Source organism: Seriola dumerili, unplaced genomic scaffold (assembly GCF_002260705.1).
Source record: "Seriola dumerili isolate Sdu_G_001 unplaced genomic scaffold, Sdu_1.0 BDQW01000155.1, whole genome shotgun sequence".
Classification (NCBI taxonomy): Eukaryota; Metazoa; Chordata; class Actinopteri; order Carangiformes; family Carangidae; genus Seriola; species Seriola dumerili.
In genome coordinates, this window is record NW_019174410.1 from 1491405 (window position 1) to 1510576 (window position 19172).

Sequence of the window (19172 nt, forward strand, 5' to 3'; positions counted from 1 at the left end):
TTTTTAAAAATACAGAAATCACTGCATCCTGAACACTGACAAAAGAAGTAAATGATTGGCACTGTTATTTTATTTTATATTGATTTGTTAAGTATTAAACTTGAAATGAAATGTAAATACTAAATGTTTTGGTGGAACTGTTGCAGAGCACAGCAGAGAGCAGATGTGCCATATTTCTGTAAATCACTTTTCAAAGATGTCTCTCTCTAATCAATTTTGCAACGAGAATCCATATTCTGACCTTAATGGCCATGCATTATTAATACACTTAAGAGACCTTAATAAAACTATGCCTGAACAATACTATGCGAAGTGTTCATTTGTAGAAATAGGTACATTTAAATAATGACAACAGTAATGACAGTGTACTTTGTTTTTTTGTTATTGAAAAACTATTAACCAAAGATCCCAAATATAAGCCAGTAAGTTAATAAACCATTTTATTTATGTATATAGACATAGGTTATAGTGAAAACAGACATATAGACACTTACATAGTTTACATACATATATACAGTTGGGACAAGGCTGTTCATCCTCCTGCACTGTCATGGGAGAAAACTCTATACACTGATCTCTACACAGTATTTGGTAAGCAATCCAACAACTACTTTGACCTTAGATTTTATGCTGATGGTTGATGGTGTTGTAATGACAAAAGAGGCTTTCTTACAGTTTTATCAGCAGTGCGCTTCAGTGACACGGGAGCTGATGTCTATTAACTTCACGACAGATTTCAAAGTGTATTTTGTGTGTATTGTGACAGTGTGGTGCAAAAGTTGCAAAACAAGTTACGCACTTCCAATAAATAAAATTAGATCCTGTACTGGCTGTAGCTACCTAAAGCTTTACAGCACGTGTAAGGATCTGAAAGATGGGGCAAATGCAGGAGGGAACTCCTGTTCCACCGTGAGGTTACAGGTGTGTTCCAGGTCTTAATAGACACGATCATGTTGTTCATCAGAATTAAGATAACATGATCATGAATATCAAATTGAGCACAAAACACTTGCACAAATTCCTGTACAAAACAAAAACGCATTTGAAAAATGTTTTCAAAAAATCTCATCCATTCACCAAAGGCTCTGTTGGAGCATGCATGCAAATATTAAATCTTCTGACGATTCAGCATCACACAACAGCCAAAGACAAAAATTTATACATGTGTTACAAGAACATTATACTAGGCGAAAGAAGAGCATAGCATCATCACACAGTTCCAAACCGTCAGTGTCCATTGTTTTGATTAGATCCTACGGGTGGTACAAAGCAATGCTTTCAGCAAACCTACCTTACTACTCAAGCCTAAAGGACCTCGTCCTGAGAGGGTCAATGGTCTTCCATAGTTATATACATGTATATATGTGTGTATATATATACATATATAAAACACTGTCAGTGTTGGGAGAGATGCTACTAGGAAGAGACCTGAAACTATCAGTGGACTAAGGAAGACAAAACATATACCACATATCAAGACAAAATGGACACCAACTAGATCTATGTCAACTTATAACACAGCCCAAACAGTTTGAATTCATCCTGAAATAATCCCTGACCACTCAGTGTGTCTGTGTGTGCATGAGTATGTGTATGTGTTGTATGTGTTCTCACACGTGTATGTACATTTGGATTTGTTGGTACGTGTGTGGGACACACAAAGTGACTTCCATGGTTTGAGGCACAATAATACTCTTACCTACACAACGTAGATACATCGATTGGTCACCGGACCAATAAATGCTGATCAGAGCACTAGTGGCTCACCGCTGTAATAAGAGTTAGTAAGCAGCAATGCTGATTTGTTTGGTGTTATGAGGTCTGAAGCCTTTGCCGGGGGGGTTAGCAAACTGTTAGCATTAGCTGGAGCAAAACAGCAGGAGGGAACAAAAACTGGAGGGAAAAAAAAGAAATCACTGGCACAGATCAATAGTAAACAGCACAGGCATCAGAAACCTGCGATCAACCATTTGACACAGTGTGCTTCTTGAAGAATTCCTATCAAACTGAAAATATGACAAACAATAGTTAGTGCCATCTGTCCAGAAAAGCTCAAGTTCAAGTTCATTGCACAGATATATAATATTTAATGTGCCCAGGTCAAAGTGACCCTGTTTAAGACTCAGACACAATGCATGAATGGTCACTTCCGTTGGGTTCTCTGTGCTGAAGATAAGGGTGAGGAGTGGTTCTCCCACATAATACCATTTTGCTTCCATCATCCATGTATGATACCATGTTATCCTAACACAGACAGCAATATGACATGTCACAGTGAGAGACAGCAATGCCACTGGGGATTGCTGCAAGCTTGCCCACTATGCAACTTCGGTAGGGAACATTACTCCACAATGGCAGCCCTCCGCATCCGTGCTCTGGGCAGCGTGCACCCAGGCTGCAAACCCGTCGCCCCCACCCTAGCCCACCCACAGCCCCAAATCCCTCCTTTACTAGGAAGCACCCACAGTCACTGCTTTACCATTTTTGTATTGTTTACTTATTGGTTGTTGATTCTCATAGTCGTTGTTGTCACAGTTGTGTTTTTTCCATTTTCCATTTTGCTCTGCAGCTATGACATCTGTCTTTCCTTGTACCACTCCACAAACTCATCCAACAAAACAGGCCCTGAGAAAAGGACACGACAGAGATTATAACAGATTAGAGAACTGTTATCTGTGTAACATGCACACTGAGCTCTGTTGTCACATTTCTGTGTAGACACATGTTCACTCACAGGCACCATCCTCATCGTAGTTACTGAGGTCCAGGTTGATTGTCCTGCTGAACTCTAAAACATTGCACCATTGGTCTTTGTTGATGACTTTGTACTTGGATTGCTGAGGAATGACAAATGAATGCTTTACATTAACACGGCACCACAACCTTTTAGCGACAACAACCCTGCCCAAGGTCGAACTGGACTTCAAACTAACAATCTTATACACAACTACTGTATGTGACATCTTTGTTCTGGCAAACGCTTACCTCTAGAAACTGATTAAACACGGGAAACAGGGGCCATGTCTTTCCCAGAAGAAGCCCCAGCATGCACTTGGCTGTGTTCAAGTCCAAACTCCTCTGATCCTTTTCCTGTCCGATTCAAAACACCCAAGGCTTCATGAAAATGTCAACTACAGTTTAAACAAAGCAGGCTACAAACATCATCGTCAGCAACACTAGCCCCATATACATGACAAACTGAATTCCTCAACCCACTGCCATTACTCTTAATCAAACATAACATTGTTGTTCAACATCCAGAGAAAGTGTCTTAGTTTGCTTTATGATGTAATGTGTGGTATGTCTTCTACTAGAACACAGGGGATTAAAGACGTATGGGAGAAGGACTTATCAGTGACTACTGGTGAGAAGTCATGGGAAGATATTATGAGTTACGCTAAAAAGATATCCATCTGCACTCTGGTGAAAGCGATCCAGTTTAAAATAAGACATAGGTTGCATATATCTCCTAATCGCAGGAATTCTTTTAACCCTTCAATTTCTCCTGTGACTTAAATGTAAAACCGAAATAGGTTCCTTTAACCCAATGCTACGGTTGTTTCATAATTTACAGAAATATCAGGTCAACATATTACGTTAAATGGAAAAAATATTTGGTAAGGATTTAGAAATGGATCCAATGTGTTTGATTTTGGGCCTCCCAAGTAGACGTATAACTACCATATAACATTCCTACTTTTGCTGCTATGAAAAATATATTGATACAGTGGATTAGTGATAAGGGCCCTTCTGTTGAGGGTTGGTATAAAGTTATATTTGAGTTGTTTCCTCTGGAATATCTTACAAATATTCTACATGACAGAGCAGACCAGTTCTACAAAGTCTGGCAACCCTACTTGAACTATCTTGGACCTGACTTTTTTCCCCATCATCGTGCAGGGGAACTCGTGAATCTGGGCTCTTGTGACCTGTGATTTGCCTGTATTGTGGACTGTTTCCTGTGGCCTCCTGTTTACTTCTGTCAACCTGAGCTGTGTTTTTTTAAACTTTTTCTCTGTGCTTTTGCCTGTTGATCTGGTCTATATGTTTGTTTTGATCTATTATTATTATTGTTCTTGTTAAATAAGAAAACCCAATAAAAGTATTGTTAAAATATATATATATATATATTACACTTTTATCACAGTCATGTTTTTATTCACTTTATCAGAGAGTTACTTTATTTAAAATCACGCACAGGTGAAAAGGCAGACTATGTAAATAGGCCACAGACTTGATAAGTGCTTTCTCCTCTGAGTCAAACTGGAAAACGATCTTGACCTACCAAGACATCAAGGCAGGTCTGTGCGCTGGCTTGAGACTTTTTAAGAATTTCAATCAGGTGAAACAACTGTTTCAGGGATCTAACTGAACTGAGCTGGACTTTTTTTGTTTTAGGCGTGTTGTGTATGTGAGCTTCCGTGTAGAAAAGATGTTGCTTGACTCACCCGAGCAAAATCAAAGGCATATCTATAAATGAGCTTAAAACTGGTGCTGTCGTTTAGGACAGATCTCAGGTAATCGAGCGAGTTCCTCAGCCTCTCTGTGGAGTCGCACCTGACAACAGCAGAGAGGTTCCTTAGACAAACTCTACACTTCAGCACAAGCACTACTGAGAATGACTCTTAAAAAACATGACCTGAGCCAGAGAGAACACAGCAAAGCAACACGATAAAAGACAAAAAAATAAAAAAAAAGAAAGTAGGTAAGTGACGTACTGCAGTGAGCCCATGCCTCTCAGCCACTCCTGGAGAGTGAAATATCCCATACTCTGGGCATCCAGCTTCCAAGCAAGAACCAGCATCACCACCTGAACACACAAACAACAACCTTTATAGCTACAGATATCCTTAATTAGAAGATGTGTTCATCCAGATTATCAATCCATCTACTGCACTCACAAAACTGTTATAGGTCAAACACACAAAACAACTGACCTCAATAACCTCTGAAACAAAGAATGAGTGTAAATAGTGACACCGAAGTGAAACTAGGTCTGCACTTTTTTTTTTTTTTTTGATTGTGCTAACTTTACGTTTTTATAAAACATCAAAAAAAGATGAGAAAAGCCCATCAAGTTAGAAAAGGTTGTCTCAAAATGAAAGTCTGACTGGCAGCCAGAAAGAGAAAGACAGTGAGCAAAATGCAAGCAAACTGACACCGTACACATGTAACAAAAATGCATAAAACCCACTTACATTCTCTGGTTCCACTCCGATGTCCTCGCAGAACTTCTCCATGCCCTCTGGACCCACCACATCGTCACAACCTATTTCAGACGGACAAGTGTGAAGCCACATATAGCATCGATTTCACATGTGGGGCTAAAAACCGACGGCATTGGTCAGTGGCTGAATGTGATTAAACCAAGAATGTGTATTGTGTGTGTATTGTGTGTGTGTGTGTGTGTGTGTGTGTGTACACACTGCTTCAAAATATAATACCTCACCTGCATATTCATAGAACCACTCCAAGCACCTTTTACTAGAAAATGTCTCCTCCTCGCGAATTTGTGACGTTTCATGTTTTCTGAAAACACTGCAGATGTTAAGACAGTTTTAGTCTCAAGCTCAGCAGCAACGCAGTAGTCAGTGTGATTTCAATGGATGTTTCCTATCATAGTTTTCCTAAATGCAAACCAAAGTCTTTACGGCCCTGCATAACTGAGACAGACACAGATTTATAACGACGTTACTAAGTTGTTTTGTTTTAAATCTTTAACGACGGGTTTTCACACCTGTCCTGGCGACTTTTCTTGGCTGACATGTCATCTCCAGCAGAGGGTCTCCTCTTTTTCCTAGGAGGCATGGCTCTAGAGCAACAAGCTGAAGGAAGGAAACAGAAGGCAGAATGAAAAGGGGGCAACTTATGAGCAATACATCGAGAAAGCATGAACTCTCAAAGAGCCAGCAGTCAGACCTCAGACAGACACACAGTTTTGGCAGCAGTATAATTAACAAACTGTTAACTATTAAACACACAGGGACCGGCTGAAGTATTACCTGAGGGGTGGCTATCCTGTCCAACGTCTTCTGTCAGGTTCTATGAAAACAGACAGAAAACAAAATAACACATGCTTGTGAGTAGGACACATATGGGTGGTGGTGCACGCTCACATACAGACATACACACAAAAATGAATATATGCAAGCTGCTAACATGTATTTACCAGCCTGTGCAAGGTGTGGTGGATCTTATGGATGCTGGCCAGTGTAGTCAAGTGGGAATTCAGCTGTAAATCTATTTCCACAAAGAATAAAGGTAACATCAAAATTCAAACTAAAACATAACACTCAACCTTCTACTGCCAGTCAAACTTGTGCAAGCTTGGTACAAGGGTACAAGAAGGTGACATCATCATAGCACCAACAAGAACCTATGGTTGAAATGAGATGTCAATTCACATCTGAAATCACAGCAGACTCTACAGTGCTCAAATCACTTTGGTCTGGTTTCTAGTTGAAGGGTTTTACGTTTCAGAAACGGACAGAAAAATATCTCACACGAACGAGGGAGTGACTCTCTGCATTCCTCGAAAGACATGCAAAACTCGACAATGTTTAGATCGTGCATGCTACCTCGTTGCCAAACGTCATCTGTACATTCCCCTCCTCAAGCTGTCATCAAACACCGACGCTTTTCATTTATTTCCAGAGGCCAGAACCAGGCAAACCAACACACAGCCGAACAGATAGCACTAGCTGCATACCTAAAATAGCAGTGCAGACGCGCAACTTGCACAGAGTTTACAAAGTATCTGGAGAGTTGGGCCTATGGGCGTTGTAGTCCATTTCCTTCAAAGGCGCCATTGAAACCTCAGCTCTGGTTGGGACAGTAAACTACAAATCCCAAGCCTTTACAAAACAACTATTTCTTCCAGACCCCTCTACCCCCAACATTTACCCCAACTGATTGAATGCATTTTACATTGTTTCAAAAATCTAACATTATGTACCTACTGGCACATAAGCATTGCACGGACGTTTTGCAGCAGCTTATGTGGGTGCCGCAAAGCCGGACAGCACTGCTGCAGCATGCAATGAAAGATGTTTTCCACAACTGCGTCACAATTTTCATTCTCTGTAACAGTCCGCAGTTGACCAGAAAATTGACCGATTTACAATGACACTACATTGATGCCAAGTCTGAGCTGAAACGCACAGTGGACCCTCAGTGATGAGGACTATATAGATCACAACGCTCCGATTACCATCGAAAACCTTCTCAATTTAACTAACGTCGGCGGCGTTCAGCTGAGCACGGCTAACGCTAAGCAAAATAAATAAGTTCAGGAGAGCTGCCATGTCAAAAGTAACCTCCTCCACGTCCCAAACATCTGAAATAACACTAGCTATCCTTCCTTTGTTGTCGCCCAAGACAGCACTAGCAGATACAAAGAAACCAGCAAATAGCACGGAATTCATGCGTTATCATCAAATCCTACAGAACCGCGGGCTAAGAGAAGACGTAGAGACACAACGCGACTGTTAGCTTCTCTCCGACAAACTCTGCTGCCTCCGCGAAGGCTGGTAATTTGACGAGGAAAGCCTCTATAACGTTACTACTTACTTGCCGCATCAGAGTGCATTTTTATGAAACATACAACTGTCTGTGGGAAGTCCGCAGACCGGCCAATAGGCGGGCCTTGTCAACGTAAACCACGCCCGCGAACGATGATTGAAAACGAGCCTGTTCGGTCTCCGCCTTCGCTGGCCGTCGGTTGGTTAGCAACGGTGTCAAGTCACGGGAAGGCGGGAAAAGAAATAGGCTCCTCCCGCGCGCACATGTGATTGGTCAGCGTTCCCAAACAGGCTGCGCTATCTCTGCGATTCATTGGTCCGGAGATTTTTATGAGCGCGTCAATCATCAGAATTTCCTCGTGCAAGCCTGAAACCCAGCCCACGATGGAATCTGATTGGTCAATTCAGTCATGAGTTGACCTCCCAAGTGTAGCTGCCGTTGGGGTTCGTTTGATGTGAACCCACGCGGGCGGAGGTTGGTGGCGGTGTGAGTTATATCTAATTTCGCGATGGTTTGGGAATACGAAATATCCTACCTCAGCCACGGCGCTTTTACGTCTCTGTCCCTACGTGCTCACCGGTCTTTAGAGGTCGGTAGAAGCCCGGGGTATTAGCAGAGGTCCTGCCCCAAATAACGCTTCACTCAGTGTCTCTATGTTTAGCAACCGGTGGTCAGGTGACTACAAGTCCCACATGGCAACCAAAACGAACGGATGCGTTAAAATGTGGCTACGTTGCTGGTCCCCCAAGTTGTTTTGTTTTTTTTAAATCAGTTACATTGAGCTGAATTATGTCACCCTGTACAACTGGTCAACGAGTTAGCTAGTAAACGGGAGTGAGTGTTTGACTGAGGGTAGATGACACAAGTTGACCAGCCAGTTGAAAAGACCAGCCCCCTGAATGCCACCATTTTCACTAAATTCATATTACCTTCAGTGTGGAGCTGGCTGGGTAAACTGCTTGCTGGTTAGTCCACTGCAATGGCTGTTATGACCACAGCCGTCTGTGTCATTACTGTCACCATCTCTTCTGCCTGCAGGAGTAGAACTACTGTTTATTTTGCAGTAGTTTATAGTGGTGGGATGTAAGTGCTTTTACTCAAGTACTGTAAGTATGTACAATTATGAGGTACTTTTATTATTTTCCATTTCCATTTTGTGCAACTTCACACTTTAACTCCACTACAGGGAAATTATAACTCCATCACATTTATCTAATAAAACATATCCCCTGAAATATGATGCATTTTTATAGATTAAACTATCCAGCAGTATGTAACATTTTAATTGCACTAGCCACAACACTACAATGCTCAGTGCTCACATACACAATCCAGTATTTACTTATTTTACTTCAGCAAAATTATGAATGCTTTTACTTGTAGTGGTGTATTTTTATTCTTTCGTATTGTAGTATTGCTATGTTAGGTAAGTGAAGGATCAGTATATTTCTTCCACCTCTGGTAGGCTAAATTATTATTAATGAATAATGTCATCAAGGTTTTATTTTCATCTTAAATAAATAAATGCTGTGATTTACTGTATGTGCAGTCTATTGTAATAACTGTAAATTGATGAAAAAATGGTTTTACTTTTCTTTATTAGATTTTTTTTAAGATCTGTGAATTGTTGTACTTTACCTGTGACAAAACAGTCGCAATATTTCAATGATGCCTTTTGAATCTGCGTTTACTGTACTACACAATGCTTTTACTGTGCTGGGCAATTCTTTGACATGTGCTCCAATATCACTGTGTGTTTATCAGGGGTAATAAATCATTCTTTGATTTAACTTATAAAAAACATATTTCTTTGACCTACAAAGAAACCTGTCACTGACCTTTGGCTACTAGGAGCATTGTTTTAATGAAGAGAGACATTTCAGTATTGTTTCTCCTTTGCATTTACATTTCTATAACATTTCCTTATTTAGTTTGATCATTTGTCAGTAACATTTTATTACGTTAAAGTAAGAAATATTTATGTATTAGTAAAATAAACGTCATATGAATGGATTTTAGGGTAATCTAAAATCTGTCTTTGTGTTGTACATTATGTCACATCCCCAAAGCATTAAAACTAGAAGGTTATGATAAAACTATAACAACCAGTTGGTCTAATGTTAACATTTTCCAACAGCTGGACCTACAGTATGACCAACATGCTTGTTTGTTCATGTAAATGGTAAATATTTTATCAGTACCCATGTGTTTCTTTTAAACAATTCCATAAAAGAAATGGCGACTTCTCTACATAAAGGTGTGTCCTGCTTGGATTTACAGATAGGCGTACAGAGGTGAACCGAAACTGGAACTGTAGGGCTTAATGTGACTCTTTCACCCCCTACGACAAATAGGAAAACATTTTTGAATGACACAGCTCTTGGCGATTCTTTTAAACATTATCCAATTTGATTTTCCTGCCTAACACTATATCTTAGCACTAGTTTTATAGCCCATACCTGATTTGTTTCATATTAAAATGGATAGGGCCACCAGTCTTTTTTTTTTTTCAAGTGGGGCGGAGTTAAATAAATAATCGAGGGAGGAGCAATTACAGCTGGCAAAATCTGAGGCACTGAGAAAGGGAGAGTTTATGTGCCTGAGTAAGTTGCACAGCACAGATCCAACAGGGATTGCTGGAAGCTCCTGCATCATGACTTCTGAAACAACTGGACTAACTACAATAGTGAAGACGGAGGGAACAAAAGCTGCTGCTGCTCATCCAGCTCCAGTGAAAGGAGAGTGGAAGGTGAGAGGACACAAGGATGATGTAGACCCTCATGGGCCAGATGTGATACCTAACATGTCCTCTGTGTCCCTACAGTGCCCTGTGAGTGATCATCACGTTCATAGAGAAGATGTGAGAAAGATTTGGAAGGAATGCCAAGAGGAAAGCTTCTGGTACAGAGGTATTGTCTTCTTACTAATTTACTTCTTAATCAATAGCAGCTTTGGAAGCCAACAGATCTGTCAAATGATTTCAGGTGTGAGGGCACAATGCATGGATATATTCTTCCAGGTGTATTGCATACGTCCATTGTGGTAGACATAGTGGGACAGGGCTTATTTATCAACCTATTCACTAATTGCTTTCTTTGTGTATTCAATCTGTAGCCCGTTTCACTACACTCACAGTAGGTGTTTACTCTGATTCGCTGTGCTTATTTTTGTTGTTGTGAATTCAGAGACCACACAGGTGTCTGAAGTTACTGTGGCTGATTGGATCTTGTTGGGGTGGAGTTATGTTGGGAGTGTCCTGTAGTCACCCAGGTCCACATACCTAACTGAATCCTTGATAAATGACCTGCCTCAACAAACGGAACAAAAATAACAAGCGATTCAGGAACATGCTAGTCATGCACACACACACAGAAAACAGTCTGGGTTGTAAGAAGTAAACTGCTGGAGCTAGCTCGGCTGACCAGCTAAAAGTAAGATCCACAAACTACGAATGATCCATGTTTTATGTGTCAACACAAATGTTTTTAGCCTCCGTTCACGACCTTTCCCTCACCGCCTGGCGTGCAGCTGCTGCTCCTGCTCTCTCACCTTGCACTTACATGAAATGGCAGCAATCAGTGAACTTCCTGGATGAGAAATCAGTCCCGTGCTTTACCTCAAGTTAGGTGGACAAATTGTTGAGTCCCTCTGTTATGGACACGCTCGTACCTGGTAATAACCCCCGTCTCAGGTGATCCGATCTTAAGTAAATAGTAAATGGACTGCACTTGTATGTCAAGTTTAATTTATCGACCACTCAAAGCGCTTTGCAATATTTGCCACATTCATCCATTCACTCACATTCTCTCTCTGGGAAGTGAGAGCCGTTCTTCTGTTGTCACACATGGAGACGCACTGTAATGCCAGGTGTGAACCGATGTGCTCGGAGCTGTCCACTTGTGATCCCATCACCCGAGACTGAACAGGGCCCCTCGGGTCAAAGTTCGATCAGATTGAACTCTGCACAAGACAAGCAAGGCAGGATCAATCCATGATAGGAAGTGAATGCGTCTTTTCAGGGGAGCGAATAAGGGGAGTGATTAATCAATCATCAGCCTTTATCTGCCACTTGTTTTGCAGGGACTTTATGAATGATTCTGTAAACTGTAGATTAACATGATGCTTCTATCTAAAACTATGTTTGTCTTTAACACTGAACTTTTACTGCTTTTGACAGAAAGTTGTGTGGAGGATGTAATGAATCAGACTTGATTCTGATTCTAACGGTATGTCTCCAAATGTCTGTCACTGTAAAGCTGTGATCAGTTTCAGACTGTTGTCTTTTTTGACCTTATTTTATTTCTTTATGTAGCTCTTCCCTTCTCTCTGGGCAGCATGGCTGTCACTGGTGGTCTGATCTACAATGGTAAGGCACTGACTTTCACACTATATTGTTTCGTTTTATAATAATGACACATGTAAAGCGATGACTTTTGTAATGATCCCATTTGGCTTAAGGTGACGTTTATTTCCATGCAGGTATTTGGAAATCATCAAAACGATTTGGTCCCTTTCCAAAACTAGCAGGTCTGTACCGGACAGTAAACTGGACTTCAGTTTATCAATAGCAATGCTTTTAACAATCTCTCAGCAATCATTGGCCCCTAACTATGATTTTTTTGTTGTTGTTTGTCTCAGTCGCTGGGATCCTTGGTTATGCAGTGGGGAAAGCATCTTATGTTGAAACTTGTCGAAGCAAGTTCCAGGAGCTTGGCGTTGGGGATGGACCAGGATTTGGATCCTAGTCTAAGGGAGGTCGCATGGGACACAGGTGGAGAGTTTATAGATTTTATCATCACATTGTCATGGAGGAAGTTTATTCTCTGGAATAAATGTGAAGCTGCGTTTCAGTTACTAATGTACACAGATTCTGTCAAGAGCAGGGTCACTAATTAGAAGAAGAGCTACTTTAAAGGTCCCATATTTTACACTTTTCTGGTGGTTTAATTTAAGTTTTGATATCCATAAGAAGATATATTTGTAGTCTCTATATAGTTTTACATCTCATCTCTCAAGCGTCTCTTTGGACCTCTAGGAAGAAAGGACGTTTTATGTTGGTCTCTGAGCCATTTTCCCACTTTTTGTCATCTTTTGCACCGTCTAACAAAACAAAAATGTCATTTAACAAAATACCCAAAGAAGCAACGTGACTTCTGCTCTGCTCTGCTTGGCTTTGCTTCAGATGAAGAGGAGTGATAAATGTTCTTAGGCCTGGCTGTCTCACTGACCGGAGTGTTATCCCAACAGATCCTGCCACCATGTGTGTGAAGAGTGTAAGAAAACGTCTCAAGCTGCACCTGCAGAGGAAGTGAAGAGCTAGAGGTAAATGGATCATATGATGATGGAGCTATGAAAACATACAGTACATACAACTCTATTAACAATGGATTAGTGCACAGTCTATGAGTTAGCTATATAGTAACTAATACAAACTACTGCTAAGTACTCAAACATGTAAACTATAGCAAATCGTAAAGAAAATGGCAATTCACTTATTAACTAAAAGTAATACTGCAGTATTTGAGTGCTGGTCCCTATTTTCATTGTAGAGTTTTGTACATTGACTCACTGTACACACTGAAGGACTGAGTGTCAGCGTGGCTCTGTCAGTAGCAGCTTTATTGTTTTCTTAAATGTTATAAATACAGCTCATAATTTGTCTAAAGCATCTGTTCTGACATACTGTACCTGATATTCATTCATGTCAAACCATGCACAAAGTCCCACTAGAGGGCGCTACTACACTTTCAATCACAGATCTTTTGTAATGTATGTCATGTGGTTCAATTATCAGCTGCAACAGACTTTTGCACAACAACTAAAGAGAAAAAGACATTGCCTAATGTATGAAACAAGTGTCTGTTTTGCTTTTGATGAACATGTTTAGAACCAATTCGCACAAATGTTATTGTCAGTACAGTTTTTTAAATAATTGCAATCATCCTGTGTATGCTCACGTTTGCTTATTTTGAATAAAGAAAATTAACAGCCTACTGGACATAAATCTAACCTTTCTTTGTGCAAATGACAGTACACTGCACATAGAGTGACCACAGTGTTTGCCCTGTTTAACCAAGAGCACTATCTTTTTTGGGACAGGTGTATCAGCAGAAGGCCTCAGGAGCTGTTTGAGTGATGGAAACTTTATTGTTTATGCTGCAGGACAAGCTTTGCTTTTAGGTGTCTAAATATTCAAATACAATACAATTAAACATCCAGGTTTATTAGCTCTATTTCCTTAAATACGGTATTCTTTGGCTATGGTAATCTTCTGTGGCCTACCTAATGATATCTTTCTATGTTGGACTGATGATTTGCCTACATTGACATACAAGTAGATTACAGCGCCACAAGTTACATCTGGTACTGTATGTACAACATATCTAGGACAAACTTCAAGCTATGGTACATACACAGAAGAAAAGCTACTTCACCATGTTTTGTTTTCACTTCTTGAACAGTAAGAAAATTTGTCCCAGTTAGGAGAGATTGCAGCACAGAAGCAGATGAGAGATGTATTTTGGAGATTAATGAACACTAAGTATTTTAAAATGAATCCTTTGAGGAGGGATGAGGTTGAGGACACAGGAAGCCAGGACAGTGACCTGAGAACTGGACTAAGGTACTCTGCTTTCCTGCTCTGAAGCTGAACTGAACCCTGAGAATCCAGAACAGTAGCATCTGCCTATAAATAAATGTTTTGACAAAGTTTTATACGTCTTACTTTAAAAATTGATCTGTCAATGTCATCTAAGAGATCTTATATCTTGATATCGCTGTTTAAAATCTTCCCTAGGTGTGCACCATGATTTTCCAAAATATGTCATGCATGGTTCATTACTCAATGCACTTATTAAGCAGTTCCATAGGACCATAGTCATTTCATACAGCTATGTGGATCAGAGTGCTGATAGTTTAACTATGGTAAAAGATGTTGCTTTGCATAATTTCAGCTATAGAGGTTGAACAAAGGTCAGTGAATAGCTGACTCAATAGCTCAAATATGTTGCCACCAATATCTTTAAAATATGATTTGAACCAATGTAGGCTTGTGCCAGAAAAATCCAACCAAGTTTATTAACCTTTTTTCTATATTAGTCTATGTTTAAGTAAATGCAATTTAAAACCCTGACAAGAGCAGTCTCTGTGCTGCAGTCTAGTTAAAAATTAGACCAGACAATACCAGAACTATTTTTTGATGCCAACAAAGTGCTGAGTTGTTAGAAAATAGTTCTTTAAATAGTTACACTTAAAAACAGGTTTGTAATGGACCTAAAATTGTTCATTACTGAGGCATCTAGATTGCAAGAAGCTCTATAACTGCAGATTTAAAAGCTTTGATTACAGAAATATTACTTATACCCCCAATATTTTGCATTTATAAACAAATTAATATGTTGCTTATAACAAACCATAGTGTAGTTTTTAGGCTTATTAATGCATTAATGCAAACAATTATTATGTCTCCAGTGAAGCATCCACTGTACATAGCTGCATAACTGTATATAAACAAATAATGAATGATTGATAATACAGTGTAACATGGCTGTAAATATATGATAGGGATGCTTCGCATGAGGAGTAATAGCTGTTAACTTATACATTAATAAACTTAAAAATATATATATTTTTTTTATGTTTGCTTAGAACTACATTGTAGTAGCCTATGTTATAAAACATTTACTATAGTCATGCCATCAGTTCTACATCGTACATGTGTAGATGACAGAGTAAGACTTAGTCAGTTTTAAGATTTTTTTAAATAACAAAGTGTTTATGTGTGGTGTACGCACAAAACATATTTGTATACTTTTCTCAAGTACCCGCCTACCCGTGCACGTTTCGGTGTACGCTGGGTGTGAAAAAAAGTGGACCCATGTGAATGTCACCCCCGAGGACGTCATCCAATCAACAGGTCGTCTCCTCGGGATTGCCACGTATTTGGTGAAATAGAAAGCCGCCTTTTAATGTAGGCGTACACCACGTAAGCCAATCACAATCAAGGAGGCGGGACAAGCAGGCTGCCGTCTGTTCTGACAGTGGAGCTCTCCCAACACCGAAACAGATAGAAAAAAAAAAAATCACACCGCTACGCAAATCCTTCCAATGGAGGAGGGCCAGGACGTTGAAGCTTGTTCGGCAAATGAAAAAACGTCTGCAAGCTAGCTACCTAGCTCAAGTGAAGGGAGAGGAAACAAAAGTTGTGAGTAACATCAGCTAAACGAATAATGAAATAATTGTGGAAACGGCGGTTGCTATCTAATGTAGTTAACGTTGGCTTACGTCAAGTTCCGTGATTAACTTTACCATTGAGGTGAACGTTAGCTTTCCAACTGTGGTACCAAAATTGGCTGCCGTAGCATGCTAAAGAAGGAGTTTGGCTCCTCTGCTAGTGTGAGTTAATCGCCTAGCTACCTTGCAACTTAAGTCGAAAACACCGTTCAGCGTTCCCTTTGTCATTAGTATTATTGCAGTCAGGTAGCTAGCTGGGCTGTGAACATTGCTATCATACTAGCATATTTAACGTTAACTTATAGTTGACAACTGGCTGGTCAGCCAAATCAAGTTGATGCTGCTGCTGCTAGCTAGCCTCCTGCTCAACATTAGCAGTTTGGTCAATACAGTATCAACACCAGGCTAGTTGCTAACTAAAAGCTACCATGAACGTTACCCTTCTGCACGCTAGCCAGTTTTAATGCAGCTAGTTCTCATTTTGGTCCTAGGTTTTTCTCTTTTGTAAAAACGACTAGCGTCAGACTACGAAATCATCAACGAGATTGTTTGGAGTCTCACATAGTTAACCCAGTTAACCTAGTGTTTTGTAATACACTAGCTTTATCTGGGACACGAAACACTGAAGTAAAGCTGTGTTATATGCTTATGTCTAAGAGAAGAATTGTGTTAGTGAGAGGGCACAGTTTTAAAGATGGGGCGTTTGAAGGGAGTAAAGCCATAACATGCCCAGGCATGGTTGTTCTTATGCATTGGCATGACAGTGAGAGAACTGTCAGCTTTGCATCTAACATTCCTCTGAGGACTCAATTCTCCCTGTTCAGAGTGCATCATGAATACAATGAGGCGGTTGTTCGTGTTCTGTACAGACCCGAGCACTTGGACACAGACAGAGAGGAATCTGGTCAGTCCACTGTGCGGCTGGAGGTGGAGACGGCCAAAATATTTCAGACTTAGGCACAGTGGCAGAAGAAAAGTCAGTTTGTATTCTCTCATGGGCCTACATGAGGGTGGACTATGTTCTGAGTAAAAGGAACTATGTTGTGCAAATTTGCATGAAAAAGTTATATTACATCAGTTAAGCATTTACATATGAATAGCTGTGCGGTTACAAGGAGGTGGCACAAAGTTTAATTTCTGCTAATTTTTGCTGCAGTCTAATGTCAGTTGGCTATCACAGGGCTGCTAATGTGAATTTGCTATGAAGTGGTACACCACATAGTTTAAGCATTTTATACACAAGATTTTGCAATGTCGTATTAACCTCAGGCCTACTGGACCATCAGTCTTTGCAACTAGCTGATCCCCCCCCTCATCCCTGCCAGGATAAGCCTCTGATGGCAGTACAGATGTGTAGTGTATTCTCTTGTACATGCTCAAACTAGAGGGAATCCCCCTAGATTGTACATAGGCATCTATCTGTGATTATCTGGGCCATAATTCCAGTGAATTAGTGTGTTTGGTTTAATCTGGTAAGACATTAATGGCATTGAAGAGTATGGGGATGAAAAACCAAGCTCTGTAAAATGCCCCCACAGTGGCCCCTCACTAAGCTGCCCCCTGCAAGGATTAACTGTCAACTCAGTATTTCAGTGGTGACTACAAAAATATTATGTAGTACCGAAATAGTTTCTTTTCAGTTTCTTAATTTTATTTCTTAATTCATGAAAAAATCCAATTAATCAAAAAACTCTCGACTGTTGTTTTTGAGCCTTGTGGTATGTTTGAACTCTGCAGCAGTGATCAGTTGCTACAGGTTTTTGGGTGTCGTATTTCCAGTGGTCTGCATACAAGCAGCTTTTGTCTCTGTAACTTATTTTGTTATTTGAAACTAGTACTTCCTTTTCCTATTACTAGCCTTAACTCGTAAACATCAGGTGTCTTTTTTTTTTTTTTTACCTGGGGTTGAAACTTGTGACTACACAAATATCCTTGATGTGTTTCCTTAAGTACCTGCTTGGATGGCCCTTGACCTCTCAGCAGTTCACCTGGTGCCACTTGGGCAGCTCCCATACAATGTGATATGATGCCTCCATGTCATAAAATACCGTCTGTCCTTTATTTGACTAGATTATAGTTTATTACCTCTCTACCTAGACGGATAAGTTGGATCCGTGTGTGTGTGTGTGTGTGTCTGCATTTGGACATGGCTAAATTATTAACTGGACAACTAAACGAATACAGTGAGGAACTGCACAGAAATCTGGCCCACAACCTTGCTATTCAATTAAATATTGTCTTTTAACCAGCTACTCGGCATGCTAGCACCTAGCTTTATGGTCACTCAAGTTGTATCTGTAGAACACTTAAGATTGAATGGCATTGCTGTGTGGTGGGAAATTCACATGGTATAATGGAGAATCTTCATAAGTTTGTGAGTAATTGTTCCTGTATTCAGAGGTAATGAATGATGGTAGTGTTGTGTTTTTGGAAAATTGTCATTGTCTCTCTGACCTTCGAAAAGTTAACTTTCTCTTCCCAGTGCAGTGTAGATAAAAGCACAACATTGTTTACTCTGATTTACACAGGTTAGGCATTCTTCTCATTGATTGCACTGAAAGACTTGGCGTTATGCAGCACACAATACGGACTGGGTCTAGCTAGAAATAACCTATAATTGAGCCCTGCTGAGGAAGATTATCCTTAGCTTTGGGAGAGAGGGTTTGGAGTATAATTGATGTTTGGGTCTGCCTTCTCCAAAGAAACCACCCTGTCTTTGCCCTCAAGACGGCCTCAGTTGAGTTGCCAGTGTTTCTGCTATGTTTAGATCCATTGATGGAACGTTAATGCCTCACATTTTATGGCTATATGTGTCATTCAGAGGAAGATAAAGATAAGAGGAATGTCTGCTGAAACATGCAAAAAGGTGTTTGTTTGTACACTTCCCTTTCCAGTCAGAAGAAGCCAGTAATGTTTCCACTCAAGAGCTAGTGATTACTACATGCCAGGCCTGTCATTTAGTGCTGGAGGGAGCCAGATATAGGCTTTTTCTCTCTTTGTCCAATTTACTGTAGCACACTGCCTGTTTCTGACTATGAGCTAGCTCAGATTCTTCAAGAAAAGTACAGTGAACACATCAGACATTCTTGAGTTTGTTTTTGATTAATTTTGATGTCGGTTGTGTAACTGTGATTCAATTACAAGGTGAACTGTTGCTGGCTACTGGAAGTTGATGTGATACAAAGGAGAACAGAACACGACAAAATGAAACTGTACAATCTTATCATTGTCCGGCTCATCTCTTTTCTTCTTTTTTTATTTTTTTAAGACGGGCTGTCAACCTCCTGTTTGCAGCATCCTTGCTGTTTGCTGGACTCAGAAAGCTGCAGGGCAACAATAGATGAAGCCAAGTTAACCATTGATCAGCTCAGTTCTGCTCTGCTGACCTTTAGCTCTTCTCGCATGTTGCTGGTACACCA

General features: G+C 40.3%; 3 protein-coding genes across 4 annotated transcripts in view; 2 read left to right on the forward strand and 1 right to left on the reverse strand.

Moving 5' to 3' along the window:
• Nucleotides 1-436: 436 nt before the first annotated feature.
• On the reverse strand, nucleotides 437-7648 carry dcun1d4 (defective in cullin neddylation 1 domain containing 4). 2 transcript variants are annotated; one of them, XM_022751512.1, is made up of 11 exons: nucleotides 7570-7648; nucleotides 6170-6240; nucleotides 6003-6042; nucleotides 5738-5825; nucleotides 5450-5538; nucleotides 5199-5269; nucleotides 4719-4810; nucleotides 4449-4557; nucleotides 2986-3090; nucleotides 2735-2837; nucleotides 437-2625 (listed from the first exon to the last, which is right to left on the reverse strand). In XM_022751512.1, exons 1-11 carry the CDS (start codon nucleotides 7586-7588, stop codon nucleotides 2570-2572), a joined length of 843 nt encoding a protein of 280 aa, XP_022607233.1. In that variant the 5' UTR covers nucleotides 7589-7648; the 3' UTR covers nucleotides 437-2569. The 2 variants fall into 2 exon arrangements, with proteins under 2 accessions (XP_022607233.1, XP_022607234.1); XM_022751513.1 differs by lacking the exon at nucleotides 7570-7648 and adding an exon at nucleotides 6579-6672.
• A 2486-nt stretch (nucleotides 7649-10134) lies between these two features.
• Nucleotides 10135-13467, forward strand: ociad2 (OCIA domain containing 2). Its single transcript, XM_022751500.1, has 6 exons — nucleotides 10135-10270; nucleotides 10346-10430; nucleotides 11834-11887; nucleotides 12001-12048; nucleotides 12160-12292; nucleotides 12769-13467. The coding sequence occupies exons 1-5, from the start codon at nucleotides 10175-10177 to the stop codon at nucleotides 12264-12266; spliced, it is 390 nt and encodes a 129-aa protein (XP_022607221.1). The 5' UTR covers nucleotides 10135-10174; the 3' UTR covers nucleotides 12267-12292; nucleotides 12769-13467.
• A 2136-nt stretch (nucleotides 13468-15603) lies between these two features.
• fryl (FRY like transcription coactivator) overlaps nucleotides 15604-19172 on the forward strand; it is a 69308-nt gene continuing 65739 nt past the window's right edge. The window contains exon 1 of the mRNA XM_022751507.1: nucleotides 15604-15724. The gene's annotated coding sequence lies outside the window, so the exon portion shown is untranslated. The remainder of the gene's footprint in view (nucleotides 15725-19172) is intronic.

Excerpts from the sequence above, each read along its gene's own strand:
- dcun1d4 (XM_022751512.1), bottom strand. Across the intron at positions 6,043-6,169 it reads ACCACACCTTGCACAGGCTG|AACCTGACAGAAGACGTTGG; the intron begins GTAAATACATGT and ends CTGTTTTCATAG. Across the intron at positions 4,811-5,198 it reads TCGGAGTGGAACCAGAGAAT|GTGGTGATGCTGGTTCTTGC; the intron begins GTAAGTGGGTTT and ends TTGTGTGTTCAG.
- ociad2 (XM_022751500.1), top strand. The coding sequence starts at position 10,175 with ATGACTTCTGAAACAACTGGACTAACTACAATAGTGAAGACGGAGGGA. Across the intron at positions 10,431-11,833 it reads GGAAAGCTTCTGGTACAGAG|CTCTTCCCTTCTCTCTGGGC; the intron begins GTATTGTCTTCT and ends TTCTTTATGTAG. Across the intron at positions 11,888-12,000 it reads TGGTGGTCTGATCTACAATG|GTATTTGGAAATCATCAAAA; the intron begins GTAAGGCACTGA and ends ATTTCCATGCAG.